The sequence below is a fragment of the Thalassophryne amazonica genome, chromosome 19 (assembly GCF_902500255.1).
Source record: "Thalassophryne amazonica chromosome 19, fThaAma1.1, whole genome shotgun sequence".
In the NCBI taxonomy this organism is placed as follows: Eukaryota; Metazoa; Chordata; class Actinopteri; order Batrachoidiformes; family Batrachoididae; genus Thalassophryne; species Thalassophryne amazonica.
Window position 1 is genome coordinate 19377780 of NC_047121.1, and position 13021 is coordinate 19390800.

The following is a 13021-nucleotide window of genomic DNA, read 5'->3' on the forward strand; positions in this document are numbered from 1 at the left end:
GTTTGACTTATAATCTGGCAAATCTGGTTTTAATAAAGGAGGGGTGGCAACCAAGCGGTTAGTGCGCTTATTTCCAGTGCAAAAGGTTCCTGGTTCAAGGCCACCCCTGCCTATTCTCTATGTAATGTGGAGTTGCATCAGGAAAGGCATATCTGTAAAACTTGTGCCAAATCAACATGCAGGTTACCCGCGGATCTCCTCTGGCAACCCTGAGTAAAACAAGGGAGTTGCCACAAAGGGACTTAATATTTTGGTGGCAGGGTGGCTTAAAGGCCCCATTTCACAGGATGGCATTGTTTGTGAGCCCGTTGTGCATTCTAAAACTTTGCCAGGTTGCGAAAAGACCTCTCTGTGTAACTGCTTCAACATCCCTTGTGCATCTTTCTTGTGGAGTTCGGTGCGCTACAGATGGCGTCACATTTCCATGGATTTTCCCGGTTTATAGATGTGTATGCTGATTTGGAGCGGCGTTTGCTGTAGTCTAAAAACACGGCATCATATTTCCTCACTGTTCGTGTGCAAGGACATCAAACAACTCAGAGAGAGCTAGATGCAGACAGACAGAGAGAGATGGCAGACAAAACAAGTTAAGTATAAAATGATTCATTTTCCACATTGTTCAGTTTGGATCTATGTTGTGTGCGTGCATGCGTTTCTCCATCATTCAAGCGGATGGCGTTAGATAAATCAGACAAGATAAATCCAAACTGAATACACACTGTACAAAAATGTGGAAAAAGGATTTATTTAATATTTAGCTCATTTTGCCTGCCATGGTGAGACCTTTTTAATTGGTTAATACTGCAGGTTGTCATCATAATAGTAATCAGGCGCAGATTATTTCAGCAGCTGCAACGTGTCTAACGTGACACGTGCTTTCGGTGACAGCTGAGCTGCATGTCCACTTGTGCTGAATTGACACTGGAGCTTTCAGAAGCCCAGAATGAACCATCAGCAGCAGGAAAAGTACAAGACAAAGCTCTCCGTCTGATCTCCACTCAAAGTTTTGAACACTCACTAAACTTTCTGATGAACTCTTTGGACATCATCTGACAAGGAACTTATTTTGCGTTTTATAACAGCGCTATATAAAATGAACTTTACTCATAAAAATCACGGCGCACAGCCCCGATCATTCGGCATATATTGGTCGGTCATGGCGTGGTCTGCAGCAGTGTTTCTCCATCACCTGTGCAGTATTAGGATGTCCTCCAGGCTTGGAGACTCCTGCGTTTGTCAGGTGCAGCTCCATACTTCATGGAGATCATGTAGTGCACAACTACCTAGCGTGCCTTGTAAGGTCCTGTCGTGCGCTGTGCATTTATACAGCAAACTGTGGGTTCTTCACGATGTAAGGCTGTCACAAGGGATGCGGAACAGACGCCGTCCCTGTGTAATGGGGATATTAGTGGTTAGCACTGTTGCCTCACAGCAAGAAGGTTGTGGGATCACTTCCCACCTGGTCCTTTCTGTGTGGTGTTTGCATGTTCTCATGTTCGCATGGGTTCCCTCTGGGTGTTCTGTTTTCCTCCTACTTCCAAAGTGACTCTGTAAATGTTGACACCCAGGAGCTGTCTGCACATGTGCACATTCTAATTAGCAGAAAAAGCTTTATTACATGATCTTAATCAGTTTGCAACTTTTTCCACAACTTTGACATTCTAACCTCAAATTTGTAGTATACATCAGGTTTTTTTTTTTTTTTTTTTTTTTTATTAACCAGCCCTAACAGTAAGCAAAAACTATTTAAAAAAAAATACATTTGCAGCTGCTTTCTCTGCTTTGGCACATTTGTTCTTCCCATTCAGTCATTTTTGCTTTTTTTTTTTTTTTTTTTTTTTTTTGGCATTTTAAATTCTTGTCTGATTTGTATTTGACATGTGTATTTAACTTCATATAAGTAAAGTAACATTTACTTAACCATATAATATTTTTTTTAAGGGTCAAATCTCAATTACATGATGCAATACCGACACCACTAGTTTAGTCATTTTGTGATCTCTAGTTTTGTCATTAGTTAGTGTGGCCTTGACATTTAATCAGTTCTGTCTAAGAACTGAAGTAGTTTATCCATGGCTGCCACCACGTTTGAGCTATATTGTCTCCAAACGTGGTGGCAGCCAAGGAATTATGACTTTGATGTCTCAAGAATACACAAAGGTGAAGCCTTGGTGGCCAAGAGAATTTTGGTGTATAACTACCTAGTGGTGTTTAATTATAACCATGATCAGCTTTAGACAATTCATTGAAATAGACATAATTACAACCCCAGTTCCAATGAAGTTGGGACGTTGTGTAAAATGTAAATAAAAACAGAATACAATGATTTGCAAATCCTCTTCAACCTATATTCAATTGAATACACCACAAAGACAAGATATTTAATCTTCAAACTAATAAACTTTATTGTTTTTGAGCAAATATTTGCTCATTTTGTAATGGATGCCTGCAACACGTTTCAAAAAAGTTGGGACAGTGGTATGTTTATCACTGTGTTACATCACCTTTCCTTCTAACAACACTCAATAAGCATTTGGGAACTTGTTGAAGCTTTGTAAGTGGGATTCTTTCCCATTTTTGCTTGATGTACGACTTCATTTATTCAACAGTCCAGGGGTCTCCGTTGTCGTATTTTGCGCTTCATAATGTGCCACACATTTCAATGGGCGACAGGTCTGGACTGCAGGCAGGCCAGTCTAGTACCCACACTCTTTTACTATGAAGCCACTCTGTTGTAACATGTGCACAATGTGGCTTGGCATTGTCTTGCTGAAATAAGCAGGGACGTCCCTGAAAAAGACATTGCTTGGATGGCAGCATGTGTTGCTCCAAAACCTGGATGTACCTTTCAGAATTGTTGGTGCCATCACAGATGTGTAAGTTGCCCATGCCATGGGCACTAACACACCCCCATACCATCACAGATGCTGGCTTTGGAATTTTGCACTGGTAACAATCTGGATGGTCTTTTTCCACTTTTGTCTGGAGGACACAACGTCCATGATTTCCAAAAACAATTTGAAATGTGGACTCATCAGACTGCAGCACACTTTTCCAATTTTTCCATTTTCCCCTTTGCATCTGTCCATTTCAAATGAACTCGGGCCCAGATTAGGCGGTGGCGTTTCTGGATGTTGTTGATGTATGGCTTTTGCTTTGCATGGTAGAGTTTTAACTTGCACTTGTAGATGTAGCGACGAACTGTGTTAACTGACAATGGTTTTTTGAAGTGTTCCTCAGCCCACTCGGTAAGATCTTTACACAAAGAGGTTGGTTTTTAATGCAGTGACGCCTGAGGGATCAAAGGTCACGGGCATTCAATGTTGGTTTTCGGCCTTGCCGCTTACGTGTCGAAAGTTCTCCAGTTTCTCTGAATCTTCTGATTATATTATGGACTGTTGATGATGGAATTCCTAAATTCCTTGCAATTGAACGTTGAGAAACATTGTCCTTAAGCTGTTGGACTATTTTTTCACGCAGTTGTTCACAAAGTGATGATCCTCGCCCCATCTTTGCTTGTGAACAGCTGAGCCTTTTGAGGATGCTCCTTTTATACTCAATCATGACACTCACAATTAGTGTCTTCAATTCCCAAGTGCTTATTGAGTGTTGTTAGAAGGAAAGGTGATGTAACACAGTGGTAATCACACCACTGTCCCAGCTTTTTTGAAACGTGTTGCAGACATCCATTTGAGCAAATATTTGTACAAAAACAATAAAGTTTATCAGTTTGAACATTAAATATCTTGCCTTTGTGGTGTATTCAATTGAATATATGTTGAAAAGGATTTGCAAATCATTCTGTTTTTATTTACATTTCACACAACATCCCAACTTCATTGGAATTGAGGTTGTAATATTTCCCATGCCAATTTGGGTTAAATATTTGACCTTTACTTTTAACAGATTTTTCTCAAAATTAAATCACTTTGTTGTTGGCTGACTTTTAATCATTAGTTTGATTCGCACCACACAAAAACTCTTATTTTATTCACACAGCCGTAAAAAGTTACCCTGTGGCTACCATGGCCACATGGGACCACCATGTTCGTGGTCCCATGTGGCCATGGTGTAAGTAGTCACAAATGTAGCATTACAGAACACATGGACAATCTTGTCATTTCTGACAGTTCCATAAACAACCAACTCCTTCACACCTTTTAGTTCAAAATGCCACAAAAACAGCAAACACTCCAGCAGCGTTACTGTTAGCCAACAGTTATATATGTGTAGTGTACTCATGGGCATACTCAGACTGCTGATGTGATCACACACCTTGGACCAGAAACAAAATGATGACTATGGAAACATGAAAATTTAGGAGTGAATGGAAGCGGCCGTTTAAGTGTCTGAAATATGAACCATCTAAAGATGAAATATTCTGCAGTGCAGCTGTGCTTTCTTCAACTAGCCAAGAGGTCGAACTCATATTTCCATGGAAACAATGCCTTCAGGAAACATCACATCACAGTTGACAGGAAAAGTGGACAACACATATGTTGCTCTGCTGCACACCTTCCAGTTGCATCACCATAAATAAATACAATTTATAGAAACATTTATATATTTTCATTGTGTTAATGACTTTTCATTTATTGAAGTATCACAATTGGAAAAAGAAAACTTGTGTAAAATTGTCATTTGTGAATTGTGTTTAAATATATTTTCATTTGGTGCACTACAAATGTAGTCTGGCCACCAGATTTACAGGTTTGGTGGCCCATGGGGCCAATGTATAAAAATATTACCATATATCCCTGCAGAGGCTTGAAAGCAATACTTGCTTATGTAATAAATTAATAAAAAAAAAAAAAAAAAAGAAATGTGTCAAAGAGCAATTAATACCTTTAAAAATATGACCATTTTTTAATTGTATGTTTTCAGCATTACTGATATTGTTAGCTGACTAATCAGCACACCTCTTACTGATCTGTGGGTTGGACCTCTTAAAATGATCACAGAATTGTAAATTTAAGAGAAATAAATTGATTTTAAAATAAGATTTCCGTCAGCATTTTTTAAAAATGAAATTCTTTTATAATAGAAACATTTAAATTTAATTCTATTGGCCTGCAAATCTTACTAATTATAAAAATCGTATTTATTCATATTCTTAATAAGTATTAATAACTACTAAAGACAAAGTGCATATTTCCCACTGATGTAATGTTGTAAAAACAATCATAATAATTATCCATACTCATGTACTCCCAATTAAGGGTCAGGGAGGTGGAGCCTATTCCAAGCAGTCATAGGGCGTGAGGCGGGGTACACCCTGGACAGAACAGTCTGTCACAGGGCCACATATAGACAAACGAACACATTCGCACCCGCACCTACGGACAATTTAAAGTTTCCAGTCCATCTAACCTGTGTGTCTTTGGATGCGGGAGGAAGCCAGAGCACCCGGGGAATCCACGCAAACACGGGGAGAACATGCAAACTCCACACAAAAAGACCACAGGTGGGAATCGATCACATGACCTTCTTGCTGTGAGGCAACAGTGCTATCCGCTAACCCACTGTGCTGTCTCATTATAAAAATCTTAATTATTAATATTTTTAATAATTATTAATAGCCACTGAAGTCAAAGTGCATATCTCCCACTGTTGTAATGTGTGCATGAATTCTTATTAATTAACAAAGTTGTTTATCTCTGCCGTAAATGAATACCTTTCACTGAATTATAAACATTACAATTGTGTTTGTTTTTTATTTTTATCATTGAGTGAATTTTTTTTAATCCCCCACCCCCCAAAAAAAATTTTGAGCAAACACTGAAAAATATTTTTAAATTATTTTAGAATTTAAAATAAATCTCATGTACTCTGTCCCCCCCCCCAAGGAACGAAATTATCGTCTGAGAAAAAGCCGCGACCTGAGTGCCAGCCAAACTGACCTGGCACATTGAAGGTCGTGGTGACGAGCGGAGTCTGAAAGGTCACAGAGGCCACCACAAACGGGACAAGCCTCCGATCCTTCACCTTGTAAATAAGTGTTTGTGACTCTTCACGTGTCCCTTGTGTTTCCATAACAACCTGACCACCACCTCCACGTCACTATACGGTTTCAAATTTTTGTTGCACTTTTAAAGGCGCTGTTTGTGCTGTTAGAGGGTTTGTTGTTGTGGACACGTGGTGGAGGACAGAGAAGACAAGTGTGCTGTGGGTTTCTGATGGTCCTTCCTGCCTGTATGTGCACGTACTGTATGTGGTCGTATGTTGTGGCGTGTTGTGAGAGTGGTTTCCCATTGACTGTTTTCATCATTTGTCTTTTTTGCTGCAGCTTCGGCGAAGCAAAGAGTACAATAATAATCTCATTGGTTTATGCAAACCTCAGTAGGCGGAGCTTAAACTGGTGCAGCATCCACTTGCCTGTATTCTGACATTTCAATCAACACAGATCTTTAAGGACGAGCTCTCACACAGATTGCACTGAAGCAGCCTGTTCGGTACCGAATTGTATTCACGAAAACAGCGGACTTGCTAAGCGCTGCACGTTTGCAAATGTCGAATACAAAGAAATGTCATTTGTCACATTAACTGTTTAAACTGGGAGAGAGCAGAGGCAGCACCTGCTACAGAAACTTTACTGCTACAAGTTACACCCGACACATTCCGCACCTGTCTTGCAGAGAAAAGAACCTGCTCCCACCCTGAAGGGAAAGGAACGTGGCCAGCAATCATTCCTTTCCGTTTAAAGTGACAAACACAGAAATAAGTTGACCTGAAAATGGGGTGTTTATCATATGCACCCCCTTTCTGTAACATTGGTGACTACAAATCTAAATCTGTTTTAAAGCCAGATGGTGTATAAAGTAATAATTTAAATTATAAAATCCACAAGACAAGAAGGTACCATTAGGGACTGAGAAAGTGTGTAGGAAGCTCGTGCTTTCCTTATCTGCAAAACCATGATATGCCTACTTGTATAGCTGAGGATATCTGTGCTACTGCATGCTTTGTGTTTGTTTTGTTGATTTGGCCAGTAAAGAGTCATAGAAACAAAATATGTAAATATGACAACATTTAAAACCAAGGATAATGTAAAAAAAACACCCAAACAAACAAGAAAAATGCTCATTTCCAATGTGTTCCTTAGTAAAAACGAGATAATAACCTAAAATAACAAATATAATAAATAAATACTGAAGATAAACTACAGAAAAGTCACAACTATCTAAAACGTTTTACAGACTAATAGAATAAAAAGGACAAGACCAGGATGAAATAGAATAAAAATAAATAAAGCCAATGATTCTTGATGTACAAGTTGGTGATACATTACACACAGTCATCACACGCTCACAATGCTCAGTCACCAAAGAATAAATCAATGAAATGCTCAAAAGACCAACAAGTTTTTAAAAATTTCTTGACTTTTTACTGTGATCTTGTGTGAACTGCATTACATTAGCTGTAAAACAACAAATATTGAAGTAATCATTTTTTTTTTAAATCATTAACTTATTAGATTTTGTGAAGCTATTAATTTTTAATTTGTTAGTGCAGCTGCAAAATTCACATAGATGAGAGATTAGATTAGATAGAACTTTATTGATCCCTTGAGAAGACTCCCTCAGGGAAATTGAGGTTCTAGCAGCACACACAACATCAAAAGTGAATGTGGGAAAAAAAGAAAGAAATTGCCACAGTTGAAAATTGATGATAGAGACAAATGTTTATTGACATTTTAATTTGTCAGTTCTACTTTTTTGGCTCCACCCACTGTGGTTTAACACACCAATGAGATCATTTGTGGTACACCTTTTGAGAAATGTTTTTACATGTAAAAGAGGCATGTATGAAAAGTACTTGTTTAATGATTTTTGTTGACCAGCCTGGATTTTTGAAGAAAACCACTGCAAATCAATATTTATTATGCAGCCTTTTGGTAAGAAAGATGTTTTTGAACAAATTAGGAGACATTTTAGAATATTTGAATCACTTATGATAAATAATTCTGTAATTGTGCAACTTTATGTTCAGTCTTAAAGTTTAACCTGACCATTTTAACAAAATATGAGCTGGGTTTCGGCTCCCCTAAACCAGAGACATTTTTATCTTGATCTAAAACCCAGAACAGTCCAGCGTTGGAAATGTGCAGTGTTAACCTGTGTTTGGAATATTCATCAGTTTTAGGATGATGATGTGTTTTCCTAAAAATTTTCTGTACTGTGTTAATTTTAGTGGTAGCTTTTGACATATAAGATTCTATGTTTACAGTTGGGTTTTTGTAAATGTTACTACTTTCTGCTGCTCTGAAGAGTTTCTTAGTATCTTTCTGTTACAAAAAGCCTTGATAATGGTAGCGCTGTAACAAGGCAGGAAGATGGTGCTGATGGCGCGTGGAGGCGACTGACACATTCTCAGGACCAAGGTTTCACACACTGATTGTGAGCTTCATAAACACACTTTCACTGTTCATTCGTGTAATCAATGCACTGATATACAAACCCAACCCAGTCACTTTAAGGACCTATAAATCCAGTCTGAAAAGTACGAACTATTCCCGAGAATCATCAGACTTAATTTGTGAATATTAAATATAGATTGTTTGCACTATTACCAAAATAATCTTACTTGTTAATACCAGTGTGGGACAGTTATTTCCAAGGCAGCCTGATTAACTACAATGTATCAAACAATTTTATAGGATGTACTGTAATTAACATTTATATATCAAATGTTGGAATCACATTGATTGAATGTTTTATAACGTAACAGAATTAGTCGTATTGAACCAATGTGATTATTCCAGAATGTTCCAATGTTAAAAGAGGGTGACAACAGCCAAATCATTTTACACATCTACATCCAGTTTAAGAAATTTAGCATTTTCTGTTTGAATGTAGGCAACATTATTGACTTATGTTCATGGACTTCATCCTGAACAGCAGGTTTTGGATGTAGAGCACTTTAGATATAATTTAACAGATACCACACAAAAAAGATATCCAAAGTTTAATTTAAAATTTGAAATAAATCTGCTTATGGCACTTTGTCACAACAACTGAGGGTACAATGCTCTAATTCTAAATTTGTGTTGCATCGTACAAATTGCACCACGATGTAAATACTGAAGGATAAATCGTAAATATGCCTTTATTTAGAGTATGTCAAAACATTTGAAGTTTTTCTTTAGTAAACTTGACTTCTCAAAGTATAAACATGATGATGGACTGATCGTTGTTCTAAACTTTGTGTCATTTCTTGTTTTAAATACTGAAAAGTCCATTTGTTGACCTGAAATTATTCAGATGAAGTTGATAATTCACTTTTTTCACACAATTCACACAATGTCCTTTTTTTTTTTAATTAAAAACAAGTTTTCTTCAACATAACTTTTTACCTTTAAAATATTGTAACTTTGCGCTTGTGTGGCAAAGTCTTACTTATTCCTGCTTTAATGAGTCATGATGGATTTGCATTAGAAACAGACTGGCCAAAACAAATTTCTCAGTTAACAAATGCATTTTATTTTCTCTTTTTTTGTCGACAGTTGACTTGCAGAAGCTATGAGAGCACTTTTGTCACGGGTTTGCGATGAGCTTTTGTTTGATGCTGGAAATGATTTCCTGTGCACGTTACTTGTTACACAGTCTGATCAGTGCATGTGGAAAACACAAAGTGTGTGGACCTAAAGAGACACATAAAGGCTTTCATTCCAAAATGCTGTATATCCTTAAAAATGTTACCTGTTTGCATCGACCAAATAAATATACAGGCGACTTTAACCTAGAAATGTAAATATAAAGTCTGCATAGGTTTGAAAACTTCCAAATGATTATTGCCTCTGTATATTAGCAAAAATTACTTTTAGTACTTCTTCAAATAGTTGGATCTCTCTTTTTGGAATGAGATTCTTACTTTGTCTTTATAATGGGGATTTCATTGATCATCTCTGTTTGACACTGCTGATTAGAGATGAGAACTTTGAAATTTTATTGACTGTTGATCAGTCTGCTGTTTAACCTGTTGATGTGCTTTTTTATTTTCTTTGTCTTTATTGTCTTACTGTCAAAGCTGCACACAGTAATGAGGCACATACTGGACGCAGAACAGCTTGTGATGAAATGGGCAAAAGAGTCAGCAACAGACAGCAATAGTGTATAGTGTAGCAGATAACCGAATATTTCCAGGGACTCCTTCAAATGCTGGTAGAAGCACCACATTAGGCACATGTTACTGTTTTAAAAATGCTTGTGTGTCATTTTCAAAATGGCAGCCATTTTACAAGATGGCTACCATGCTTGGTGTGGAAATTCTTGTTTCAGTTATAAATATGCACAGATTTGGCCAATATTGATGACCCTAGCATCAAATCAGATCTTTTTAAACATGCAGATTTGAAATTTGGAACTCCACAAGCCATTCCTCAACTCAAGCAGCATTACTGTAACATGGCAATTGTACCATCTGCCAATACATAGATTTGGATTTGATTCCCGGTTGCGCTGTCTGTGTCCCTGGACAAGACACTGTATCTGGATCATCACTGTCCATCTAGCTGTAAATGGATATCAACCTTGGCTGAGTAAGTAACCTGTGCTGGGCTGGCGTCTCATCCATTGGGAGTTGTAGACTCGTCTGCTTCATGCCATGATATACTGGGATAAGCCTCCAGCCAATGGGCCTTAGGGCCTGTACAGGACTTGGGTCATAGTCAAAAAGATACTTTTGTTCACCAAGATCAGTTGATCTATGTGATGTGATTCTGTAGAATTCAGTATTCCAGAATGGTGGCCATTTTCAAAAGAATGTCCAAGAAGTTTGTTTTGAACCAAATTTTATTTCATTCATTCATTTTATTCCACCTGTCTGGGTCAGAATGGCAGCAGACTAAGCATCTCAATCTACACTACCATGTCCTTGGCCAGACCCTCTAACACCTCCTGGGGGATCCCTCTATGTTCCCAAGGCAGCTGAGAAATGTAATCCCTCCAGTGTGTCCTGGGTCTACCCTGGGACCTTCTCTGATTTGGATATGTCTGGAAGACCTCCTTAAGTAGACAACCAGATGTTACCAGACACCTGAACCACCTCAGCTGGCTCCTTTAGATGTGAAGGATCAGTGGCTCTGCTCAGTGTTCCTTCCAGATATTTAAACTTTTCACCCTGTCCCTGAGTGTTAGCACGAATACCTTATGGAGGAACTTCATTTCCACTGCTTCTATTCACAATCTTGTTCTTTTGGTTGTAACCCAGGGCTCATGAACATAAAAGAGGATAACAGTGTATGTTGACCGGTACAGTACGACGGTCTGGTACAGCATCCACAGGTCCTCAGATGCAGCCAAGATCCGTCTGTCAATCTCACGATTCAGCTTACCTCCACTTGTGAACAAGACAGATACTTCAGCTCCTCTACTTAGGCAGTAACTCTCCCCTGATCTAGAGACAATCCATCCTTTTCTGACAGAGAGCTATGGTCTCAGATTTGGAGCTGCTGATCCTCATCCCATTTGCTTCACTCTTGTCTTCCGGCCTGCCCAGTATGCATCTTAGGTCATTGTTTGATGAAGCTAAGAGAATCACACCATCTGCAAAAAGCAGAGATGTAATTCTGGTCATCAAACTGGACACCCTCCATCCCTGACTGTGCCTTGAAATCCCATCCATAAAAGTCACGAACAAGACTGGAGATGGGGGGCAGCCCTCGTGAAGTCCAACACCCACCTGAAACAGGTCTGATGAAATGCCGAGAATGTAGACATGGCTCCTACTGTGTTTGTATAGACACCAGATTGCCCTATGCAGCGGACCTAGTATACCATCCTCCCACAAGACACAAGGCATTTTCCAAGTCCACAAAATGCATGTAGACTAGTGGGAAAACTGTCTGTCTTAATTCCTATTTGGACAGTATTCATATAAAATTAATACTGTCCCAAACCTATTATTTAATACCAAACCAATTTCAATTTATGTTAATTTATGTAGTGCCAAATCACAACAAGGAGCCTCAAGGAGCTTCACACAAGTAAAGTCTAACCTTACCAACTCGCACAGCAAGCACACAGGCGACAGTGGTAAGGAAAAACTCCCTCTGATGATTTGAGGAAGAAACCTCAAGCAGACCAGACTCAAAGGGGTGACCCTCTGCTTGGGCCATGCTACTGATGATTTATAAAATTAATATACATGAAATTTTGCCGGTGCACAGGATGGGAGGGTTGCAGAAGTAGACACCACTCCCATCTCTGGATGGACCTGTACCTCAAACAGAGAAAAAAAAACAAAAAACAGAATCAGGCATCCAAGACCACACATACAGCATAATTTGTCAGCATTAAGCAACAAGAAAAACAGAAGAAATACTAAGGTGATTCCCGGCCACTAGCCCTAAACTTCACTAAAAGTCCCAGACTTTAGATAAAGTTGAGGCCGCGGCCCGCTCTGTTTACTAATAAAATGAATTTAAAAGGGTAAAAAGCATAGCAAACAAACCCACACCTATTCTAAAGGCATCTTACATATGTAACTGTGGAACCATCCCTGAATCTAAATAGTCAAAATGCCAACCCTAGTGAGGTCCTTAGTTTGGGTCTCATTAATGTAAGGTCAACATTCTCAAAATCACTGTTGATAACTGATCTAATTATGGAACACTGCTTAGATATGGCCGGTTCATGTGAAACCTGGCTGAAACCTACCACTGTACTTCCTTTAAATGAAGCGGCCTGCCTGTGTACGCACATGTACATGTGATGCTGCCACCACCATGCTTCAGTGTAGGGGTGGTGCCTGGTTTCCTCCAACCATGACACCTGACATTCATGCCAAACAGTTTAATCTTTGTCTCATCAAACTAGAGAATTTTGTTTCTCTCGTCTGAGAGTCCTTCAGGTGCCTTTTGCCAAACTCCAGGCAGGCTACCATGTACCTTTTACTAAGGAGTGGCTTCTGCCTGGCCACTCTACCATACAGGCCTGATTGGTGGATTGCTGCAGAGATGGTTGTCCTTCTGGAAGGTTCTCCTCTCTCAACAGTGGAATGCTGGAGCTCTGACAGAGTGACC

At 38.9% G+C, this 13021-nt stretch overlaps 1 protein-coding gene across 4 annotated transcripts in view; it reads left to right on the plus strand.

Moving 5' to 3' along the window:
* klc1a (kinesin light chain 1a) overlaps positions 1-10060 on the plus strand; it is a 109614-nt gene extending 99554 nt beyond the window's left edge. For all 4 annotated transcript variants that reach the window (XM_034159917.1, XM_034159919.1, XM_034159920.1 and 1 more), the window contains one exon: positions 5847-10060. In XM_034159917.1, coding sequence (XP_034015808.1) covers positions 5847-5912 — 66 coding nt within the window. In that variant the 3' untranslated portion in view covers positions 5913-10060. The remainder of the gene's footprint in view (positions 1-5846) is intronic.
* The last annotated feature ends 2961 nt before the right edge of the window (positions 10061-13021 follow it).